The sequence below is a fragment of the Podarcis gaigeae genome (genome assembly GCF_964106915.1).
Source record: "Podarcis gaigeae genome assembly, chromosome: 8".
Lineage (NCBI taxonomy): Eukaryota > Metazoa > Chordata > Lepidosauria > Squamata > Lacertidae > Podarcis > Podarcis gaigeae.
Window position 1 is genome coordinate 8,011,524 of NC_139684.1, and position 24,342 is coordinate 8,035,865.

The window sequence follows — 24,342 nt, forward strand, 5'->3', positions numbered from 1 at the left end:
GTGGAAGTTAAAAATGCTTGACTTTGTCTGAATTGTTCCTTGCCTATCTTGAGAAGTATGGGGTGTTAGCTCAAGAGTGCCTGGTTTTATCCAAGGTTGGTTGTAAGTGGACAGAGATGGTTTTTGTGTCAACTTTTAAAATTTCTAGTAATTCCCATTCCAGAGCCCATATATACAGCTTTTTCAAGTCCCACTCTATGCTTTTACCATTGGCAGCCTCAATTTTCAAAAAAGAATGCTGTGAAGAATTAGTGTGCCCACTGGCCTGCTACCTGTTATATTAATGAAAATATTTACATAATTTTCTCTTTCTTGCAGCTAATTGTGCATTTTAGCCTAACATTTTCTGTGAAACAAATTGACCACCTTTTGGTTTTTATTCTTTTTCATTTCAAAATATGCCCTTAACAAAATTAAAACTGTTAGCACTGAACGTAGGTGGAATGATCTTTGCTTTCAATTTGCACCTTTTGAATGGTGCCCTTAATCTTGCTCTGGTTCTAGATGGCCTGCCATTCAAAAACAGTCATTGTGTTTCATAGTAGACTTGTGGTTTGCTGTGGCTGCTGCGTGATCAGAAGTGGCTGGAGCTGCTGATTAGCCCCATAGCAAGTTGCAAACAAGGCAGTAAATATTCTGTCACCTGCCTTCATCGTTTAAATCTTGCACGTAAACATCAGGGTTGAGCAGAACCTAATCACTTAATTACTTCAGAGATTCAGTTGGCCTGTTAACAGCAAATGAAGGGCCACTGTTGAGATACAATTGTACTATTGAAAATGTTTTTTAATAAGTCGGATTAACACTTTAGTCTTGGAAACTGAAAGCAATTAGCAACAAGCTGGGATGGGTGTGTGTGTGTCTTTCTCTTAACGTTTCCGTTAGACCCTGGGTCAAGGCAAGGCAATTTCAAGCACAACTTTTCCAACTGTTGCAAGGTGGGCTTTTGTGGTGTTCCCTCCTCTCCCCCATTGTGGCTCTGCAGGAACGCAAAGAGGTCCCTGCTCAGGTCCGCTGAGAAGATTAGGAAATGCTTGCTGCACTTCATCCAGCTTAAACACCTAGAGAGGTGAAAGCAGGAGTTGAAAACATTCCCCAAGGGCCCAAGCAGCAGGCCGCCTTAAGCCTGGTTTTGCATACCCTGCAATTCCTTACTTGCACCCTCCGTGACGGAACTCGCTTGCCTCAAACCTTGAGAATCTGTGTTGTAAAAACAGAAGGAACCTTTTGCTGTGTAGACGCTGCTTGGCTCAAGCTGGAATGGATGGCTTGATTGATAGAAGCAGCCTGCAAAGGCAGAAACAGCTGTTTGCTGGATGTGTGCCTCTCCCTACCCCAGCCCTGGGAGTAAACCACCCTCTTTGCCGTTTGCTCAGCAGTTTGTTTTGCCAGATCTCAGACAACCCTTTTGAAGAAATGCTCCACCTGGCCCTTAGCAGTGTGCTTTCAGGATCTGTCTTTATTCCCCACATGTATGCATAGTCTTCCAGTACGTGCAGATGGGTAGGATGGGTGGTGGTGATCTGGTGGAGATTTGTGATCTCAGAACCCCAGAGCACAGAGACTGAGCCAGAGTCAAGAGTTGTGGTGCTGTGTCTTCATCCCAGATCTCCAACTGCTTTTCCTTTGACCTCCTGAGCCATTCTAAGGGACACCCTCTGTGCTGGTGCTGAGGGTATCTACTGTGCTCCTTTTCTTTTTTTAAGTGCAGATGCCATCATGTCAATGAGAGCCTTTTGGTTACTGTGTTTTGACTCCTTGTGCCCTCTTTCCAGATAGCTTTGGCTTTGCAACACTGTCATTCTTTAAACATTGCGCACCGAGACCTCAAGCCTGAGAACCTCCTTTTCAAGGATAATTCTTTGGTAAGATGGAGATTTGCTACTTTGGGTGTTGTTAAATCAGCTATGCTGCTGGTTAGTTCAAATCAGAATGTGAAATGGCCACTCTCATTTTGCCCCAAACTCACATTACCTGTCCCTCCAGCCAGCGGCAGCCCTTTCTGTCCCTGGGCCCTGTATGAGTTTCCCCTTTACCCTTCTGTAGCCTTGGCCCTCTTTTCCTAGGCCTCTTGCTGCCTCCCTCCATTCTAACCATTTCCCAGCTCCCTAGTTACCATATTTTTCGCTCTCTAGGATGCACCAGACCATTAGGCGCACCTAGATTTTGGAGGAGGAGAACAAGAAAAAAAATATTCTGAATCCCAGAAGCCAGAACAGCAAGAGGGATCTGGCTTCTGGGATAGCCGCGCCAAGCCTCTTCAGGGCAGCGGGATGAAGGCTCCCCCTGCCCGAAGAGGCAGAAGCCAGGAGAGGCGCTTCACTGAAGGGGCGCTGCGCAGCTCTCCCTCTTTGCGCAGTGCCATTCGCCCCATAAGACGCACTCAACATTTCCACTTACTTTTTAGGAGGAACAAAACAAAAAAAATTCCTTCCAGTAGCACCTTAAAGACCAACTAAGTCAGTTCTTGGTATGAGCTTTCGTGTGCACGCACACGAAAGCTCATACCAAGAACTGACTTAGTTGGTCTTTAAGGTGCTACTGGAAGGAATTTTTTTTGTTTTGACTATGGCAGACCAACACGGCTACCTATCTGTAACTGTTTTTAGGAGGAAAAAGTGTGTCTTATGGAACGAAAAATACGGTATTCTGTCCTCTCCCTTTCAGCCAGCAAACTCCTTGCCTCTTAGCTTCTTTACCCCTCCTCTTTCTTCCCACTCAGGATCACAGCCCTCAGCGCCCGTGTGATCCCAGCCCCTCACCCACAGTTCCTACATAATGTCTCTCGCAAAAGCCGTGCTGTTTTGTCCACCTTCGGTTGCCGAGTGTGAAATGTGTGCGCGAGGGGAAAGGTGTGAAATTGGGATTGAACCCGTCTCTCAGGTGTCCCTTGCTGCTTGCCTTTAGGATGCCCCAGTGAAGCTGTGTGACTTTGGATTTGCGAAGGTGGACCAGGGTGACCTGATGACACCGCAGTTCACTCCGTATTACGTAGCACCTCAGGTAAAGGATGGATTCCACCAAGAGTGGTCCAGCTAGACCTCTTCTCTGGACATGGATAGAATTAACCTCTGTTGTCTGTGCTCTGGTAACCTTTAGGTTATATTACTGCAATGCATTATACGTGGGGCTGCCCTTGAAGATGATTGAGAACTGCTGCTGGTGCAGAATTTGGCAGCCAGGTTGCTCACTGGGGCAAGGCGGTCTGAGCATTTAACACTAATCCTGGCATGACTGCATTGGCTAACCGTTAATTTCCTGGCCCAATTCAAAGTGCTGCTTTTGATCTATAAAGCCTTATGTGGCTCAGGATCCTAGTACCACAAGGGCCCCTATATGAGCTAACCTGGACCTGTGATCATCATCTGAGACTCTTCTCTGTGTGTCTCCTCCACAGGAGGTCTGCAGGATAGCAACATGAGAAAGGGCCTTTTCAGTCATGGCGCTCTCTCTCTCATGGAATACTTGCCTTTAGGTACCAGGCAAAAACATTTCCACCAGGCCTTTGGTTTTTAATTATCTGTGGCCTCCATGAATAGGTGGGATGTTTTAATCCTGCTTTTAAAAATAAGCCTATCTTTTATATTTTTCCTTTGCTGGTTTTAATGTTTGTTTGCTTGTTTCCTTATTCTTAGAAGTAGCCTTGGGCTGCTTTTGTAGAAAAGGTGACTAATAAGTTTAATAAATAATCATAATTGTAACATAGATCTTCCCAGTACAGTCAGACCTTGGTTTCCAAATGCCTCCGTTATCGTACGTTTTGGATCCCAAACATCTGACACGGCTTCCACCTGAGTGCAAGAAGCTCTTGCAACTAGTTGGAAGCTGTGTCTCAGTTGCCAAACATTTCGGAACTCGAACGGTCTTCTGGAATGGATTACGTTCGACAACCGAGGTTTGACTATACTCTCGCCTGAACTGAATGTCATCCCTTCCCAAATTTCTCTGATGCTTGTATATTGTAATGGAACATGAGTCTGCACAGAACAGAGTTAGCACCATAAGAATCTTGCAGAGGCAGTCCCTTAGGCCTGGTTGCTGAAAATGAAACCCCCCCAATCTAAACCTCTCTATCTGGGCCACAGGACTCTTCCTGTGCCACACAACTTCTCCATTGGCCATACCCATCACCAGCCCTGTTCTGCACACTCTTGAGTGCTTCTGCCTGGCAGGAACATGCCCTTGAATAATGCCTCTTGTTTGCCTGGACAGAGGCTGAATCAGTGGGCGGGCGGGTGTCTAGAAACCTCTGACTTTTGCATGGCTGGTGTGTAGCCTTTGCATTCTGAAAGGTTGTGCACCCATGCTCTAGAAGTCCCGTCAGGTAGTTCTCTGTCCAAGCCCAAAAGCCTGAATGGCACTTGGGCAATAAGATTGCTAGTGCACGAGAACTTTCTGGCTGAGAACCCTGACCAGAGTAGTTGCATTATGCAAAACATTACATATGCAGCACATATAAGCCTATTTTGCCGCTCAAGATGTTTTGTTCCTAGGCCCTCTACAAGACCGGGCGTCAGTGTACAAATCTTAGGCATTTGTTTTGAACTTTGGCAACCTGCGTTTTCGTCTCACATTAAAAAATAAATAAATAAAATCTTGAGTTTTCTAGCTCCTGTGTTGGTAAAAATCTGAAAATATGTTAGTAGTGCTTGCTTAAATTTTGGAAGGAAGAGTGAAGCTGAACTGTATTCCGAGGGAATGGGGTTTTGGTGTGTTATATAACTCCTTTGCCATTATAACTAACGCAAGCAAAATAAATAAGCAGACATTTGCAAACTTTTTTTTACCATTCATGGACTTCAGCTTTTATATGCCAGGACAATGACAACTTTTATTTGTTCTGAGATCTTTGAGAGCAGCATTGCAATAGCAGTTGACAGCAACTGACGTGAGAAGCTTGCTTTTAAAAAATCCTTGTGTAAGCAGCATCAAATGCATCTAAGAGCCAGTGTAACCAGCTAACTTTACCCCCTGCTCCCAGTCCTTGCAGCAGATGCTGAAGTCTGGTTATGGTCTATGTTTCTTGATCACAAAGGTGTGTCTTTGATGTTTCTCTCTCCTCTTTGCTGTTAACGTCTAAAGATTGCCCATGTTCCCCCTCCACCCCCCACAGGTACTAGAGGCACAGAGAAGGCATCAGAAAGAGAAATCTGGTATCATTCCTACCTCGCCAACGCCCTACACTTACAATAAGGTATACTTCTCAACCCAAGTGTCCTTGGCTGTGTTTCAGAAATACCCAGCAGCTGTCTTTCCACTTGCCTGATTTTTCATGGGGAATTTTATGCCCGGCACAGAAGATGATGGCTGGTATGGAATTCTGCAGTGTTAGGCATTAATTTTTTTTCTGTGGTTTGTTGTTGTTGCTTTTTAAAATACAGGTTTTTGCCCTCCAAGTTAGGGAAATGACTTAAACGTTGCAGACACCAGCAGCAGAAATCAGTTGAAATGATTTTAGAATGTTGTATTATTTTACTGTTGTTAGCCGCTCTGAGCCCGACTTCAGCTGGGGAGGGCGGGATAGAAATAAAATTTTATTATTATTACTATAATTGTGTATAGGGAAGAGGGAGTGGAAATGTGTGTCTGCATGATTCCATGCCATTCTTTTGTGACCTCCAGTCAGTTTCCTGGAACTATGTACACCCTCGGTTATATTTCTCCTCCCACCATCAAGCTCTTCCTAGTGTATATTAAAAACACTCTTCTGCCACCTGTTTGCATTGTATGAGAGACATTTGTGCAGAAAAAGAAAGGGGGGACTCTCTTGTACGCATTGATTTGCCTAATGCAAGACTTGCATTTGACTTTTCCCAGTGCAGAGTTTGCCTCTTTCTTCAGTGTGGAATATTTACCCAGCCACATCTATTATCAGCATTAATCATATTTGAAAGTTGCTTTTCTCACCCAAAGCAACTTGTGCTAAAATGAGTTAAGAACATCCGGTGCAAGTCTAAAAACACAGCTATACTGCTAAACAAATTGGGGCTTCCTGATTGCACCCCACTAAAAGAGACCACAGTGCATCCCTTCAAAGCAAGGGTAAAAGCCCGGGTAAAGAGAAAAGCCTTTGCCTGGTTTCCAAAAAAAGATAAAGACTGTGCTAAGCATGCCTCCTGGGGAGAGCATTGTATAACCAGAGGACTACCACTGACAAGGCTCCAAGCCTCCAAACCACTCATGGAGGGGCACATAAAGAATTTGCTTGAAGGTAAAGGGACCCCTGACCATTAGGTCCAGTCGTGGCCGACTCTGGGGTTGCGGCGCTCATCTCGCTTTATTGGCCGAGGGAGCCGGCATACAGCTTCCGGGTCATGTGGCCATCATGACTAAGCCGCTTCTGGCGAACCAGAGCAGAGCACGGAAACGCCGTTTACCTTCCCGCTGGAGCGGTACCTATTTATCTACTTGCACTTTGACGTGCTTTCAAACTGCTAGGTTGGCAGGAGCAGGGACCGAGCAACAGGAGCTCACCCCGTGGCGGGGATTCGAACCCTCGACCTTCTGATCTGCAAGCCCTAGGCTCTGTGGTTTAGACCACAGTGCCACCCGCGTCCCTTGGGGGTGCTTGTGGGACCGTTATTCCTTCATCCCAACCCTCTCAAGTCATGCTCCATACAAAGTTAAGATTCCTTTTTATCCTTCTCCCAGAGCTGTGACTTATGGTCCCTGGGTGTCATCATTTACGTGATGCTGTGTGGCTACCCACCTTTCTACTCTAAGCACCACAGTCGGACAATTCCCAAGGACATGCGGAAGAAGATCATGACAGGGAGCTTTGAATTTCCAGAGGAGGAATGGAGCCAGATCTCTGAAATGGCAAAAGACATGGTGCGCAAGTAAGTCCCATCACCAGTGGGTTGTGCAAAACTCTCCCAGGTGGGTGAGTCATGCTGCCTGTAGTGCTTGTTGGGGGTCAGAGCTAATACAAGCAGGTGGATGCTTCCATTCACAAAGTGGCTACTTCCCAGCCATAAATCGGTCTCTGCCACAAGTATCTTTTACCGTGGGGAAGGTGGGTATGGCTTGGCACAAATGGTCTTGTGGGCCAAATGGGAAGGTCCTAATGAGGCCCACAGGAGAGGTTTCCTATCCTTTTCTTGCATAATCAGAATGTGTCCTAAAATATGCTTAAACACTTTCCTGTGGTGGTTTGTGAGGGACAGTATCAGTGGCTTGGCCACTTATATGGATTGATTATTTATTTAAATATTTATATACCGTTGAACCATGAAAATATATCTCAGCGGTTTACAGCAGTATGAAAACAATAAAATCATAAAAAGTTTAAAACAACAGATGGTTCGCTATTACCTTCTTAATGAGAAAACCCACACTCCCCTGCCTGGTGTCTTCCAAGTTTTGTTGGACTACAGCTCCCGTCCCTGACCATTGGCCGTGCTGGCAGGGGCTGATGGAAGTTAGAGGCCAGTACCATTTAACACACAGGGCACCAGGACGCAATGGATGTCGCCTCTCTGTAGGTGTTTGTCTCCCGAAATGGACAACTTGAGCTCACTCTGTGAAGGAGGATGAAGATGGTAATCGGAGAAGAGCTGACGCTGAGCTGCTCAGGGTTTTATGAAGTCTAAAGGCACACTTGGAAAAATGGAACAGGATAGGAGTGCATCTTTTAAGGAAACGGGTGGGTTTGTGATTGATGTTTATAACTCCTTAAACTCCTAGGCTGCTGAAGGTGAAGCCGGAGGAAAGGTTGACAATAGAAGGTGTGCTGGACCACCCTTGGCTGAACTCCACGGAGGCTCTTGATAACATTTTGCCCTCTGCCCAGTTAATGATGGACAAGGTTTGTACTATTTTTGGCTTTCCTAAATAGATTGTTTTCAAGGCTCAAGAAACATTGGTCAGCAGAAAATTATCCCAGGCCCATCTACTTGTCTAGGCTAGTATTTGCAGTGGCGATATTCTCCCAAGCGTCTAGTGAGCAAGGATAAATATTTCTCCTCTTTCTTTTTTTTATAAAATAAATATTTTTGCCTTTATTAACATTACTAACAACCCAAAAGTGTGGTGGCAGGCTATCGCATCATACCACACACAAAGCAAACAAGCAGTAAATAGTAAGAGGAAAAAATGGGGACACATCCATATAATTCAAAACATTCACATTTGCTGAGCTGGCATGGACAGTAAAGGTTAAACTTCTAAATCTGAAGCAAAGGATATAAAACCCCACCAGATGACGTAAAAGTGTTCTGGATCCCCCTGGTTTACAGGTAGTGTTTTTCATACATGACGTAACTTGTCCTTATGAACACTGGAGTGTTTGTCAGCTTGCGCCATTTGCTGTTACTGTTGGGGAGACCGGGACCAACAGGTGTCCCTCCTGTTGCTATGTCAAGTTGCAGAGCAAAGTTTCATAATCCTAGGCGACCCATGTGTGGTTCTGGGCAGGTTGCAAGGGCAGGAAATTCCAGAGCTGAGGGACAGCCACTAAGGCAAGCTTCTTCAACCTCTTCCCTCCAGATGTTTTTGGCCTACAACTCCCATGATCCCTCGCTAGCAGGACCAGTGGTCAGGGATGATGGGAATTGTAGTCTCAGAACATCTGGAGGGCTGAGGTTGAGGAAGTCTGCACTAAGGCCATTTCTTTGAGCACCCTTAAAGTCCTGACTAAGTACAGGACTCTCAGGAGTTTTAGACTCCCTGTCTTAAAAGCCGAGTTTGATTTTAGGAGAGGAGGCAATCCTCTTGTGCCTGCTGCTCCCCCGCCCAATGGGCTTTGGATGTCAGAGCCAGGGCAGACACTGGAGGGCCGATGGCAGTGTGGTTCTAATAACACATCCCTGTTCGAAAGCAGGTTGTCTCATTTCCTTGAAGCTTCCAAAATGATGTTGTTTGATAGCTGACCATGCTGTTACGGAGCCCACTTCCAGGAGATCTGAAATTGTTCACCCAAGCGCTGTCTGTCTGTGCTGTTGATGGAAACCTTGCATGGCAAGTTCATGCCAAGCGCTTTCTAGTTAGAGGGTTTTGTAAATCGCTCCCTCTTGTCAAGAAGTAATCTAAATACAGTGGACACTTGGGTTGCGAACGTGATCCGTGCGGGATGCACGTTCGCAACCCACAGCATTCACAACCCGCAGTGGCACGTCTGTGCCATAGCTGTCAAGTGTCCCTTATTTGAAGGGGCAGTCCCTTATACCAGCACCATGTCCCACTGCTGTCCCTTATTGCTGGATGTCCCTTAAATGTCCCTTAAATGATGTCCCTTAAATTTCAAAGGAAGCAGCTCCTCTCCCTCCCTCCCTGCTGGCCAGGGAGAAGGGAGGCTCCAACTGTGTTGCTTGGCTGTGTTGCTCACCCAATAAGTCTAAGAATGACTGGGGGGTGGAGCTTGCATGCCTTGTGTGTGGCTAGTTAAAGCAAGCTGAGGGGTTTTTTGAATGCTGGACGCCATTTTGTTGCACGTGCTGCTGCAAACTTTGCAGTGCAAAGCCAGGCCGGGGAGCCATCTTAAGTTGAGGCTGCATAGGCCTTGTGGTGCATGTGATTCAGATTCTATTCAGTTGAACCTCTGGTTACAAAGTTGGTTGGACAGTGTTCTCAAAGCTACCAGCCTGCAGGAGGACAGGAAGACTGGAGTGCCTGGAACAGGTGAGGCTGCAGGTCCCTTATTTTGGCTGCTGGTCCCTTATTTTCATGGCTGCTGGTCCCTTATTTTCAAATCTGTAAGTTGACAGCTATGGTCTGTGCACGTGTGGGTTGCGATTCGGTGCTTCTGCACATGCGCAAAGCGTGATTTAGCGCTTCTGTGCATGTGCAACCTCCAAAACCCAGAAGTAACCCGTTCCGGTACTTCCAGGTTTCGGCACGTCCGTAACCCCCCCCCCCCAAAAAAAACCTGAAGTGTCTGTAACCCGAGGTATGACTGTACTAGGCTGCTGAGTGATCATTCTGAGCCAACCTTATTTTGGGGTCTGCATCCCTTGGGGTGGCTCGCATCTCTCTGTGGCCTTCAGGAAGCACGTGCTGACTCAGGCTTAACACTCTTCTTGCGATTGGTTTCTGTTATCACTTCTATGCGTTAATTCATAACCTGACTTGTGACTTCTTTGCCTCCCTCTTCTCTCTTGCCCCCCGCCCCACCCTGATTGTACCAGGCAATGGTTGCTGGGATTCAGCAGGCACACGCAGAGCAGCTGGCCAACATGAGGATCCAGGATCTCAAAGTCAGCCTCAAGCCCCTCCATTCTGTCAACAACCCTATCCTGCGCAAGAGGAAGCTGCTGGGGTAAATATCCCAAAGCAAAGGCTACAGGAGGGGGTAGTTCAAGGGCAGGGGAAGGAAGAGCTGAAAAGAGTCAAATGCTTATTAAGGAAGAATAGTGAGAGAAGCCTTGCAGAGTGGGGATGGGAACTCGTGGCGTTCTGGACATGGTTGAACTCCAGCTGCCATCAGACCCAGCCAGCATGGACAGCGGTCAGGCACGAGTGGGAACTGCAGCCCAATACCTAGATGGCCACGGGCTCCAAACCCTCACCCTCCAATAAAAAATCTGCTAAAGCAAGAAACTTGTCCTTGGGAAGGAGCTGGCCTGTGTGGCCTGTTTGAAACACCTTTCAGGTATTCCGCTTCCTCCAGAGCAGGGATGGGGAGCCTGCAGCTCTTTTTGGGCTCCTGGCCACATTGGCCCCAGCCACAAGTCCCCCACTACTATAGCAGAGGAGTTGGGGATGTTGTAAACAAAAATCTGCCCTTTTCCCTTATGGGGTATCCAAGAGCCCATATAGTCCTTACATAGGTTCCCTGTTGGTAGGAGAAAATAACAAAGGCCAACCAGAGAATATTGGGAAGCAAAGCAGCTAGTATGCTTGATCTTTATTGATCTGTTGCAACAGGGTGCTCCCCTCACCCGCAGAAGAGAGGAGGAATCCAGAAAAATGACACGCAAGGTCCTATAAAGACTTTTGAAATTGCCACCCTGTAGATCAAGACCATCCCCCAGAAACATCATACATACATCACAGAAAGGGGTGTAACCTAAGACCACCCCTCAGATACATCATACCTACATCACAGAAAAGGTGGTCTAAAACAGAAATTTGAATGTTGTTTTTCTCCTGTCGTTGTTTATATCCTGTCTGGCACAGGTTACTTGATTGGATTTCCTGGGGAGCCTGGCTAGCCTTTTGTAATGATAAATGCTTAGTTCCTGGGCCAGGTCACAGGCTCACACCCTATTCATATCTTAAATGCGCCCTCAAGACAGGATTTGTGAGGAAAGAGACAATGGGAGGTTTCCCACTTTGACCTTGCAGAGAAAACATTTGCTCAGTTTAGGAATCAAAATGGTTCCAGATCAGTCTTCCTGAGCTGATCTATGTACGTGCTTGGTTGGTATGCTTATGAACATGACCATATATTTAAGACCTCAAAATTCCTTTCACAGGGACCTGCCCAAAAGCTGACAACTAGGGCTAGGGAAGTCATGGGCATTGGGGTTTGGGATGGTGTCTTGCTCTTAGAATCATAGAATCATAGAGTTGGAAGAGACCACAAGGGCCATCGAGTCCAACCCCCTGCCAAGCAGGAAACACCATCAGAGCACTCCTGACATATGGTTGTCAAGCCTCTGCTTAAAGACCTCCAAAGAAGGAGACTCCACCACACTCCTTGGCAGCAAATTCCACTGTCGAACAGCTCTTACTGTCAGGAAGTTCTTCCTAATGTTTAGGTGGAATTTTCTTTCTTGTAGTTTGGATCCATTGCTCCGTGTCCGCTTCTCTGGAGCAGCAGAAAACAACCTTTCTCCCTCCTCTATGTGACATCCTTTTATATATTTGAACATGGCTATCATATCACCCCTTAACCTCCTCTTCTCCAGGCTAAACATGCCCAGCTCCCTTAGCTCCCTCATAAGGCATTGTTTCCAGGCCTTTGACCATTTTGGTTGCCCTCCTCTGGACACGTTCCAGTTTGTCAGTGTCCTTTTTGAACTGTGGTGCCCAGAACTGGACACAGTACTCCAGGTGAGGTCTGACCAGAGCAGAATACAGTGGCACTATTACTTCCCTTGATCTAGATGCTATACTCCTATTGATGCAGCCCAGAATTGCATTGGCTTTTTTAGCTGCCGCGTCACACTGTTGGCTCATGTCAAGTTTGTGGTCAACCAAGACTCCTAGATCCTTGAGTGTGGCTCCCTACTGGAAGGAGGAAGAGTTGCTCTGAGGCTCTTCTTCCAGCCCCATTGTCCAGCAAGACAGTGAAAGGGAAGAACAGCAAAGGGAAGAGGAGAGCTTTTTTTAAAAAAGAAAGGAAAATTGGTTTTCCTTCAACGTCTTCATCATAATCTGCAGTAATGGATGCATGATGCTGTTGGGAGAATTTCTTCACAGCCACTAAATATGTGCTTGTCAGGGAGCTGGAGTGGTGGGGAATCCCAGAAGATGGAATAAGTGTAGAAGGAGGGAACAAGCTCAAAGGCAAGGAATCTCCATCTTGGTCACTCTCTTACCTCCTTCTTCATGGGCGGCAAACGTCTCTCTTAGGCAAAACAAGAACCCAGAACTCCCACCTGATAGTAGCTGAAGGAGGCTCTGGGAGACCCTTATGCTTGGGGCACTCACATTTCTCCCCTGTCTCATTACAGAACGAAACCAAAGGACAGCGTGTATATCCACGATCCTGAGAACAGCAGCGAAGACTCCAATGTCGCCCTGGAAAAGCTCCGTGACGTGATTGCCCAGTGCATCCTGCCACAGGCTGGTAAAGGTCGCAGATTTTAAGACAAGCTGTGTTTGTGGGAGAGGGAGATGGTGGGAGGGCTGCAGGTCGCCTGTGCTTTTGAACCCTTTTCCCAACAGCCACAGTTTGCACATCACACTGGTTTACAGTAGCATGGAAGCATAACGATACACGCAGGTCCCGCTTACCGAAAAATCATTGGTTAGGCGAGCGTTTGCCTAATGAGTCTATGATTTCCATTATGATACGATACGATAATCTTTATTGTCATTGTCCCATATAGAACAACGAAATTGAAAAATCTACATAAAACATTCAGAACCCAACAAGCCTGCTATCCCAGCTATCCCAACCTGGTTAGCCCCCTAAAAACTCTGATACCCCATTTTTAAATACATTATACTCCCATAGAGACTCCTTAAACTGCGTTTAAAACCAAAATCGGATTTGGGTAGAAGCTGTTTCTCAGGTGGCTAGTCCGAGTCTTTATAACCCTGTACCTTCTTCCAGAAGGCAGAAGCTGAAAGAGATAATTTCCGGGGTGCGCACTATCCTGCACTATCTCTGCAGCTTTCTTATGGCACCTGGAAGCATAGATTTGATCCAAGGTGGGAAGAGTGCACCCAATTATTCTCTCCGCAGTCTTTACAACCCTGGACAGCATTGTTTTTCCCCTGACCGTGCAGCTCCCAAGCCACACAAACAGACTGTAAGTTAATACACACTCTGCAGTACAATGGTAAAATGCCATCAACAGGTCCTTTGAGAGATTGTTTTTCTGGAGGATTTCCTATGGGAACATTTCTAATCCATGATCTCTCCCACCCCCCTTTTCACCATGGTTTCTTCCTAAAATGGCTGCAGCCAACCAGCAAGAAAGAGAGACAAAGGAAAAACAGTTTTGTCTTATCTCTTCTGCTCTCTGATTTGTTTGATCTCGCTCCCTGCTCCCTCTCTCTGTGGTTGCTGCACCAAAATAGGTGCTTTTGATCAGCAAAGGACAAACAAGTACAGAAGTGGGCAAACTGTGGCTGTTTGAATATCTGAATCGGCCATGTGTGTCACAAGATTTGGGCATCATTCTTTGTGTTCGGATAAGCGAATATGCGGATAACAAATGGGCGGATTGCGGGACCTACGTTTATAATATCTCACAACACAGCCAGAGTAACAGTGCGGCAGATCATTTACTGGAACAAGCTAACAAAAACAGGAAAATTTAAAATGTCTGTGTGAGGGATAACACTGAAGTTACCAGGTGGGCTTCCTTCAAAACAGCATTTCATAAGTGGGGCATCACAGCTGAAAACCTCCACCCCCTGTTGATTGTATTTTCTTTATCTAGAAATGGAACTCTCATTACTGAGTGTTCACACATTAAAATTTTCTCTCTGTTTGACATGTGTATCTGTTGTAAGGACAGCTGTGTCTGGCCCAGTGACCTTGTCAAAGGCCTAGACTGGCCCTATACCCCGAACTATCCTTCTGTCTCCCTCTACTGGCCACTTACCATTTCGCCACCACTGACATGCAATTAATGCTGGTTTTTAGACTTTCCCAACATTCTGCTCTGGGAGTGGAACTGAAAAATAATGCATATTTTACGTCCTACTTTTCTGTCTTCAAAAACAAAAAGGCGGCTAACAAATTGTTTTTTTTAGAAACCCATTAAAGCAAGTTAATGTAGCAAGACCTCCGGGTATAGGGTGGTATAGAAATTCAATAAATAATGATAATAAAATACCACTTTTACATGCGGTGAGATGTTTGCCTTGGAATCCACCCAGAGCAGAACACGGAAAGTTAAACATATATTTAATTCAGGAGCGTAACAGTCAGAACAAGCAGCCTTTATATCTTGCGTTAACATTGTACAGTGGTGCCCCGCAAGACGAACACCTCGCAAGACGGAAAACCCGCTAGATGAAAGGGTTTTCCATTTTGGAGGTGCTTCGCAAAACAAATTTCCCTATGGGGTTGCTTCGCAAGACGAAAAAATCTTGCGAGTCCCCGCGGTTTTTTTCCGCCCTTTTCCTAAGCCGCTAAGCCGCTTAACAGCTGATCCGCTGATAAGCCGCTTAACAGCTGATCGCTAGAAGCCGCTAGACCGCTGTAGCGCTAATCCGCTAAGCTGTCAATGGGCTTGCTTCACAAGACGAAAAAACCGCTAGACGAAGAGAATCGCGGAACAGATTCTTTTCGTCTTGCGAGGCACCACTGTAGCTCTAGTTTCTTGATCTAGCATAACTTCAGTTCCATAACAGCTATTATAATATATCCCTCATCTCATTTCTCTCTCTCTCTCTCTCTCTCTCTCTCTCTCTCTCTCTCTCTCTGTCCTTCACAGCCACTCTCTTCCCCCTTGCTGTCGTTTCCCCAACAGACAGACTCTTACCTACCAGCCTCAGTCCCCGCAAGGCTCCATACCATTCCCCTCCTGTCAGATCATTTCCTCACTTGCTCTTCTGTCACAGCAGCTCTTAGCCACGTATTGGAAGGCTGCCACCAACAGGACCAGGCAGGCCTTATCCTAGGAGCATTGCATGACAGGTGCAGTGATTGAAAAGGCCTTCTGCGAATAGCCACACGGCCTGGTGCTTCCAGGTTATCCAGAAAAATCAAGGGCACCTTTCTTGATGGTTCTTGCCCTCCTGCCTGCACATCCTTATAAAATCTTGATGCTAGGCTGGTGCCTTTCTGAGTCGAGGCCCTCATTCTTTGGAATTTGCCATGGGGATGTCAGGCCAAGCTCCTTCACTCCTGGCATTTAGGCACCTTGTCAAAATGCACATCTTAGGTGTCTTCTCTACATTACTGGTTCTGATCTGATTTTAACTGTTGTTTTGTTGCTGATTTAGTATTTTTAACTGCAGGCTGTAAGCTGGTTAAATAAAAATGGGCCCTTCTTCCACCTTCTTCCTTTCACTTATTCCCACAGTAAAACTGGTGGTGAAAGGAATAGCGGTAACTTATGTCCCATCCCCACTGCCTTTTCACTCCATGTTGAGCAGCTGGGGAGGTGGGCAAGCACTGCAAAGGGATGGGAAAGAGCAGAAAACAAACCTGGGAATCAAAAAAGAGCTGTAAAAATCCATACAGAAAAGAAAAGTCAGCTCCAGAAACGGGCAAGTTCCTAGTGTGTTTCTCCTATATCTTTAGAAATGGGCAAGTGCAGCTCAGCCTGGTTAAGTTAACTACAGCAATTATTGTTGTTGTTGTTGTTGTTGTTGTTGTTACATATTTACACCCTGCCTGCTCCCAAGCTGGGACTCAGGCGGTTCACAACCTTATAAAATATAAAGTAAAAAAACAAACAAACTAGTACAAAACAATGATTGAAGTACATCTAAACACATAAAAACCAACCATTAAAGTACAGTTTGTCCTCACTTTGGCCCAGTGGTCGTCATCATCATCTTGGTTTCCAAAGGGCTGTCTGAATAAGAAGGTCTTAGCCCTGCTTGCAGAAGGATAACCAAGATGGAGCAAATCTAACCTCTCTTGGCTTTGTTGGATTAATTGTACCTCTCAGGTAGCTTCACTGAATTACGTTTATGAAGGAGCAAATAGGAGAATTTTCCCTTGACAGGCACTTACTCAAAAATAGACTTGGAACTTAACAGGTTTGGGATTGTGGCTTTTCTGGATGGCAAGGACCCTCCCCACTGCAAACTGCCAGTGCACTCCCCAGTATTCCCTCTCCTGAATGCCTCTTATGTGATTTCAGTTAAGATGGGGCAAAGTTGTGGGACCTCTGCAGACATCAGAGTTGTGAGATCTGTGGCCTTGTGGGTTCCCCCGCCCATTGAAGGATCCCCCCCCGCACTTTTATTTTGGGGCTGAACCGCAGAACATTTGATGCCTCTGCACTGCTGTGGGGTGGGGGTACAGTTGCCCTTCTCCTCCTGTCTGTGCAGCCTTGGCGAGGGCTGTGAAGGGACCCTTCTGTGACGCTTTTCCCATTCTGAAACAGGTGAGAACGAAGACGAGAAGCTGAACGAGGTGATGCTGGAAGCCTGGAAATATAACAGGGAGTGTAAATTGCTGCGAGACACGCTGCAGACCTTTAGCTGGAACGGTAAATATTTATTGACATTAAAAAAGCGCGGGAAGCCCAGCCTCAAGAGGCCTTAAGCACAGCTGAGCATCTCTTCTGCCCCACTCTCTGGTTTCCCTGGCCTTGATATCACCTCCACTCAATATAATCTGTCTCATGGAGTTGTGAAAATAAAGAGGGACATTCCATGTATGCACTCTTGAGCTCCTTGGAGGTCACTCAGGATCCAGATGTGATGACAAGAGTCGTGTGAAGCTGCAGCTCTCTGTCCATGCTCAGTGATGGCTCTGTTATCGCCGTACTGAACTGTTTGCAAAAAAACACTTGCCAGCTTTTGTTAACTTCAGGAATTGTTGCAAAGGCTGAAAAGGGCCCTCCTTATGTTCTGCTTGGGACCAAGAGGCACCTCCTCTGACTTGATTCTTTGCCTGGCCTGTAGTTGCATACACACATAATGCTAAGCCATGGTTTGTTTTAACCATTTGCTCAGTAAACCACAAGTCGCCCTTCCTATAGGCAAAGAAATCACAGGTGCTTAGCCACTGCTGTTGCCTTGTGCCTCTGTAGCTTGGTATCTGGAGTGGGGTGGCTAAGCAAACCATGGTCAACCAGGGCTGTTCAGTTCAGACACAGTGCCAAACCATAGTTAAAACCAGCCACAGTTTGTAAGCCAGCAAAAAATCATTGCTTCACATTTTGGTTTGTTGCCAGGAGGCAAGCCATGGTTTCATGTCGTATTTGAACTAAGCCAATGAATGCATTTGATAGTGTCTTTATTTTTCCCCATTTCACCAGTTTGGGACTAACCAAGGTCATGTCTTCTATTTTAGGCAGAGGATTCACAGACAAAGTGGACCGACTAAAACTTGCAGAAATTGTGAAACAAGTTATTGAAGAACAGACAAACTCCCATGACTCTCAGTAGCTGGAGCTGCCTATTCTTAACAAAGCAAAAACACCCCTCCTTTTTTTTAACCATTTGAGATTTCTCCTTTAAAATGTAAAAAAGTATTTTTATGTAAATTAATAAATCACAATTATTTCATTTAAATTTTCATGCAGCTTGAGAAATGCTGTATAGATGTAGATAACGAGAATCATTGGTACTGTAATATTTTTTTAAAAGCTCAGTTCCTCAGAATATATATATATATATATATAATATAATTTTTATGTACCGTTTTAACACATGACTGTTAGACGGGGCAAATTATGATTGTCTTCTTTTCAATAACCAGATGCTGTCTTCTCTCCCTCCAGCTGCCTGTATCAAATAGTTAACAGCCTGTATCACTTAGCCTTGTTCTATCTCTGCCCTTTGCATTCAGCTCAGTAAATTACTTGAACTTAGCACTGAAGGATACGAACAGCATGATTGTCCTTTGCAACTTTTCTTCCAAGGCAGCTGCTTTGATGGCAGAAGAGCTGGCTTGTGGAGGGTGACCCAAAGAGCCTCTAGCAGAGGCAGCCTGCCTGCTCCTGGGTCTCTTGAGTTTCATGCTGCCCCTCTTCCCCACCCACCCCACTTCTGAAGCTGAAAAAGGACAGAAACCGTCCCTCTAACCCGGATAGGTTGGTTTTCTTCCTTTCCTTTTTTTAAACAAATTCATTTAACAAAGATCTGTACATATTTCTAGTTTTTTATCTTACGACACGTTTGCGTTTTACGACTTGACGGATGACGGTTTTATAGAATTATTTTGGTACAATCCCTTGTGCCGTTTAGCCTGTAAAGTGCTGCTTCAAGGCTTCTTAGGAGCTGTTGACTTTTCATGTGGATACTTTTTCATTGCTCACTTACTTCTGGGATTGTTTACACTTGGTTTCCTGAGCCATCTTGCCTCATCAGTTGCTATGCTCCATTTTTTTGTCCTTTTACCACTATTTAGCTCATTGCTCACTAGCTGCCTCTGCCATAATTTTGTGTAAGTCAGGACTGGAACCCTTGCCTAACAAGGATGCTGTCTCAATGTGTAACAGCCTTTTTCTTAGTTCTTTCCAACAATTCCCAGTGGAAAGTATTAAACTGATTTGGTAAATTTTAAGGTGGGAGCCCTATGTTTTTTGGTTTCGGTCTTCAGCGCTGACAGCTGTGTTGTCAAGCTGGGAGGAAGGTGCATCAACAGAGCACCCTCCATGCTCACAGCTAATAAATTGGGGCAAGGCGTAAGTACAAAACCATGATCTGACTTGGGCACTAAGAGCACGCACCAGGAAACTATTGGAGAAGCCCTTCTCTGGACATAGCCACAAGCCAAATGTCAAGAGATGGGCCTTCTGAAGTCTGGCTCACAGCAGGATTATATTCACTGACGCTGTGCAGAGTGAGGTTCATAGAATTAGAATTCGGCCAAAGGGTCGTCTATTCCAACCTCCTGCAATGCAGATGGAGGCTTCTACTTACAAGAGCAATGCTGAAGTGGAAAAGAGGCTCTTGGATGCTCTTCAAAAGTTCCAGGTGAGATGAATCTTTACCACCAGCTTGTCAGCTGGAATTTACTTCTGTGTGGGAACATCAAACTATTCAGAAGCCAATGTCTCTGGTCCTGTTCTCAGTGAAATAAACAGTAGCGTCTTCCCTTTCGGTATTGTTCTGCTCTGAAAATTGGCACCCGTATTCTTCAAGAATTTGACACACACCTTTGTTTTGGAACCACTGTTCCTCGATTTCCCTCCCCACGGAGGGCATTAAGAGTGACTGGCTTGCAGTGGTGTGACGAAGAACTCACAACAGTGGTTGTCTTGCCATTTTCTGCAGAAATTCTGTGACAACTTACATGTGCAAAGAGTAGACTGTGGTGAAACAAGTGTGGCTTTGAGGATGTTCTTAAATTCCAGTAGCTGACCCCCTCCCCGCTAGCATAAGGAGTTCCCAGATTGCTCTGCTTTCACCACTCTGGTTAACAAGACCTGGCAACTCTTGCCAGATCCGTCACTTTGAACAATAAGGAAAAAATGGATTAGATTAAGGTTAGTATGGCAACTTGAGGTTGAAGATCAAATGCTGTTATTCCCCCCCCCCCCTTTATTACGAAAGATTAATTTTATTTCCTTAACTGTTTTAAGTGGGTTTATTATTTTTTTTAATTCCTTGTTATGCTGCCAGCATATCTTATTTTAAAGGAGGTTAAATGGCTGAGATCTCTGGGTTGGTTTTGGTTCTAAGTATGTGTTTCATAATACAATACAAGGCCAGGCAGATACTGGATAGGAGTTTTGCTTTCAACGGACAAGTCCATGGGGAGTGGGTTGCTGAGGAAGAATTCTTGAGAATACCAACAGCCCACTCAGTAGCTCAACCACTAAGCATGTGTAGAACTTAGGCATGGGTATTTTGTTTACTTCAGAGGAATACTGGCACAGATTTGCCGTCACTTTTGAAGTAAACCAGGGGAGCCCTTGCAGGAAAGAGAGCTTCATACGTACATAGGAAACTTCTGCATCAGTAGCTGTTTTCTGAGTTGGGTGGACAGAAATCAGTAAGCAAAATGGGACAAAATGAGTTGTGCAACCTTCTGTTTTTCCACCCTGGCAGTGCTTCTAGGATAATGCGTTTAGAGCCACCTTCCCCAACCACGTCCTCCACATGTTTTGGACTGCAACTTGTATCGTCCTTTTTTAAAAAATTGTTTTCATTTTCTAATATGCAAAAAGCAGTAATAGCAATAATAAAGGAAAAAGAGAAAAAGTGATCTAAAGAAGAAAGAGAATGGAATGATATGAGGTGAGAGAAGGGAGTGGTAGTACTCCAAAAACAGCATTATAATTCCAGACGATTGTCCTTCATAAGCATATTAAACAAAGGAATCCCTGAGGTAGATGCCAGTTGTGTTCCTTTAATGCATGGTGCAATAGAAGGTTTTAGAAAAGCTGTCCTTTGCTTTTGGATTGCGCAGGGTTCAGCTGCATTTTGTTATAATTTCTTCCGTTAAAGCAGTGGCCCAGATCTGGTGGTGCCAGGAGTCTTGCAAGTTTCCTGCAGCTGACTTCTAGCGTTTGGCCGAACCAACTTGACAGTTGGCTGATGCAAGTTGTAGTCCAACAAATCTGGAGGGCACCAAGTTGGGGAAGGCAACTATAGAGGATTTGTGAAAAACTTCCAACTTTCCCTTTGGCCGGGAAAAAAAACACTGTTTGCAAAGGTACCAGATTCATAACAGCACCTGCCAATCATTTGTGAAACTGGAAATGCAGGTGGGTTTCTTTTTTTCTGATGCAATGTTTTCCACATTTATTTTCCCTGTTGGAATTTTCATCAACCCCTCACTAAGGTGGGCATCATGTTCCAACTAGCTCCTATGAGCTTGTCTGGTTTGTTATTCAGAGTAGCAGGGACTTGTCCAGGAAAGGGGAGTTTGTTCTGAGGCTGGCTGGCAGCATGGGTGTAGCTGTGAATCCTAAATTCAATCGTCATTCTCTCAAAATCTTCTTTCTTCACCATTTCAGTGTGTCTTTTGGTTGTACCATGGTTCGGTTCAGTTCTTTCCCCCTGCCCCATCAGTATTATATAAATGTAAATATTATGCATTGGTGTACATAAATAATTTTACTAAAACTTTTAAAAGTATCTGGCTCTTGTTGTTTTTTTTAAAAAAAAGTTTTAGAAATTAAATTGCATATTAGCATTTTAGCAACTGGTATCGTCTCAAGATCAGTTGAGTGCCCTCATGGCCAGATAGCCAGTTTCCTCACCCCCAGCATGGCAAAATTGGGCAGAGTAAAAAGTCTTTCTGCATTTTGCAGAATAATGAGGTCTGTTGCTAAACTCCACCAGTTTTTGATGAATGGCTTCCCATTGCCCATGTAATGCATTCAGAGCTTGTTGACATTGACAGTTTGGCTTATGTGGGTGCAGATCTAAATCAGAGGTGGGGAACCTGTTCTTTACATATGTTGGCAGACTCCCAATTCCTATCCACCCCAACCTGCAAGGGCAGGTATATGATAGAAATTGGAGTCTTAGAGATCTCCCACCCCTGGTCTAAATGCTCTTTCCATCACAGTTTTGTCAGTTGCCCCAATATTTTAAGCATGTATATATGTTGCAAAACATTGGAATAAAGGACTAGACCAGTTCAAAACGGCCCAGACTAGTTCAAACCAGTTTGGAGCAGTACAAATCAGCATGGACTGGTTCAAACCAGCCTAGACCTGTTGCAACCAGTCTAAGCTACTTCCAACCAGTCTTGGCCAGTTCTCTGACGTTATCCGATTCACTCGAAAATGGTTCCAAACTGTTGCAAATTGTCCCCTGAAAGGTTTGGCTATGGAAAGAGAAAGGTTTTTATCATAGGTCAAACAATCAGCCCTCGAGGCCTTAACCTGCAGAAATACATTTTTTTGAAAAAAAATCCCTAACCCGTGAAAATTTCAGTAAAAATCTGATTCACTCAAAAATGGTGCCAAACTTTTGCAAATTGTCCCCCTTCAGCACTTCACAGCCCTGCTGGAAACCAACGCTTGAATCCAAGGTTGTCTATTGGAAGGCTGATTTGGAGGCTGTGCAGGGAGGAGCAACACCCTACTGTGAAGAAGAGGGGGGAATCCTGTTGGGAAAGGAAGAGTGCTGCTGCGCTGGGGGAAGAGCAATGGAGCCTACAATCTGTTGCCTAAATCTATGCTGCTCTTCCCTGGGATACATGTTCCAGATTCACTCCTGGCCCCCAAGGAAAGGGGGTCAGACTTGGTTTATTCAGCTGATTAAATAAGAGACAATTGACTTCTCAGGTCAGAAAAAGGGTCTGCAATACTTCCAATTTTTGTTACCCCCCCCAGCCTTTGAAGAGCATCCTTTCTTAAAGACTATCTACATCTCCTGCGGAATGCAGGTGGCGCTGTGGGTTAAACCAATCAGAAGGTCGGCGGTTCGAATCCCCGCGATGGCGTGAGCTCCCATTGCTCAGTCCCTGCTCCTGCCAACCTAGCAGTTCGAAAGCATGTCAAAGTGCAAGTAAACGGAGTTTCGGTACACTGCTCTGGTTCGCCAGAAGCGGCTTAGTCATGCTGGCCACATGACCCGGAAGCTATACGTTGGCTCCCTCGGCCAATAAAGCGAGATGAGCGCCGCAACCCCAGAGTCGGTCACGACTGGACCTAATGGTCAGGGGTCCTTTTACCTTTACACCCTCCTGCATATTTAGTTTTGTATACCACTTCTCAGTTTCCTGGTTCACCTGCAACTGTCACTTTATTTGTACTGAAACAGTCACTTGGCCCTTGAGCAGAATGTGTTTCTTCCAAGGCCTGGGAGGATTTCCTTCCCACTGGTTGTTTCCTGAATAGGATTTTCAGGTCCACCAAAAAATTGTAAGATCCACGGTCGAACATCTTCCTCTGTGGGACCGGTGGCTTCCGGTGCATCCATCCCCAGAGAGTTTGGAGGTTCAATGTCCACCACAGGTTTGGGATGGTGAGGCTTCCTTTCCACATCTTACGTCACACCAGGTTACAGGCTGGAACTGATACCTATAAAGATAGGGGAGAAAATGGGCAGGGCGATTGCATGTTCATGCAATTAATCATTTCCTGTTGTCCTTCTTGGGTTAGGGTTGTCTTTGCTGTAACCACAGGGAATCTTCGGCCATGAAGCTGGGTTCATCCACAAACATGCCCTCATCTGCATCTCAAAAGGGAACAGGTAGAGGAGGAAGGAGGTGAGGTTGATGTGGTGTGAACACACTGGCATGAGCACGAGTTTGGCTGCACCGGTGTGTTTGCACTGTGCCAACCTTACTCAACCCTGCCAGCACCAGCAATGTCCGTAGTGGGAGGTCATATAAGTGCCAGGACTTTACCCTGCCCACAGTGCTAGCTGCAACCCAACATGGAAACCCTACACATAATCCTACTAAATCTAGTTGGTTTAATAGCAGTATTGGGCTAGCAAAATCTTGTGAGATCTTCCTGAAATCTCACAAGATCTCTTGAGCTCTGTAAGATCTTGCAGACGGCCACTCACCTTTTCCAGTCGGCACTACGTCCAGTGCTTAACAGCAACTTCGTCCTGAAGCCTCCGGGTTCCCTCTGCCTCTATGTCCGAGTCCTTCTGCCAGCTGCCTGGGGTCATTCACAGGCCGACGTGTCTCTCTCTTTTCTCATTTATGGTGCTTATATCCAACCTGGGATCTCAGAGCAGTCTCGAAGGGGTTTCCTATCTAATCAATAAAATGACACTTAAACAAAATCATAGAACTGTAGATTTGGAAAGAACCCCAAGGGGCATCTAGTCCAATTGCATGCAAAACAGGAATCCAATTCAAGAACCCCTTGCAAATGGCCACCCAACTTCTGTGTATAAAAAACCTCCAAAGAAGGAGAGTCCACCATCTTCTGAGGGTGTCTGAATTGATATCCCATCTTTTACTCCAAGGAGCTCAAGATGAAATACATAGTTCTCACCTTCTCATTTAATCCCCACAACCTGCCCCAGGTCACCCAGTGAGCTGCACAGCTGAATAAGGAGGTATTTGAACCCTAGTCTCTCCCAGGGTTTCCCCTTCTGAGAAACAGCTCTTCACTTCACTCACAGAAGCTGCTCAGTTCTGCTCCTGGTGAGCAGTTGCTGGTGTGGTTT

The 24,342-nt window shown here is 45.5% G+C and overlaps 1 protein-coding gene and 1 long non-coding RNA gene across 3 annotated transcripts in view; one reads left to right on the top strand and one right to left on the bottom strand.

Moving 5' to 3' along the window:
* MAPKAPK5 (MAPK activated protein kinase 5) overlaps positions 1-21,336 on the top strand; it is a 33,457-nt gene extending 12,121 nt beyond the window's left edge. Inside the window, exons 6-14 of one of the 2 annotated variants that reach the window (XM_083753307.1) lie at positions 1,780-1,865; positions 2,908-3,003; positions 5,114-5,194; positions 6,652-6,839; positions 7,687-7,807; positions 10,125-10,255; positions 12,618-12,739; positions 16,686-16,790; positions 17,600-21,336. In XM_083753307.1, the coding sequence (XP_083609433.1) occupies positions 1,780-1,865; positions 2,908-3,003; positions 5,114-5,194; positions 6,652-6,839; positions 7,687-7,807; positions 10,125-10,255; positions 12,618-12,739; positions 16,686-16,790; positions 17,600-17,694 (1,025 nt within the window). In that variant the 3' untranslated portion in view covers positions 17,695-21,336. The remainder of the gene's footprint in view (positions 1-1,779; positions 1,866-2,907; positions 3,004-5,113; positions 5,195-6,651; positions 6,840-7,686; positions 7,808-10,124; positions 10,256-12,617; positions 12,740-16,685; positions 16,791-17,599) is intronic. The other variant, XM_083753308.1, reaches the window with a different exon arrangement.
* A 1,601-nt stretch (positions 21,337-22,937) lies between these two features.
* LOC310851243 lies at positions 22,938-24,342 on the bottom strand. Its single transcript, XR_014567639.1, has 3 exons — positions 24,168-24,342; positions 23,728-23,923; positions 22,938-23,385 (listed from the first exon to the last, which is right to left on the bottom strand). It is a non-coding gene; the product is annotated as an uncharacterized lncRNA (long non-coding RNA).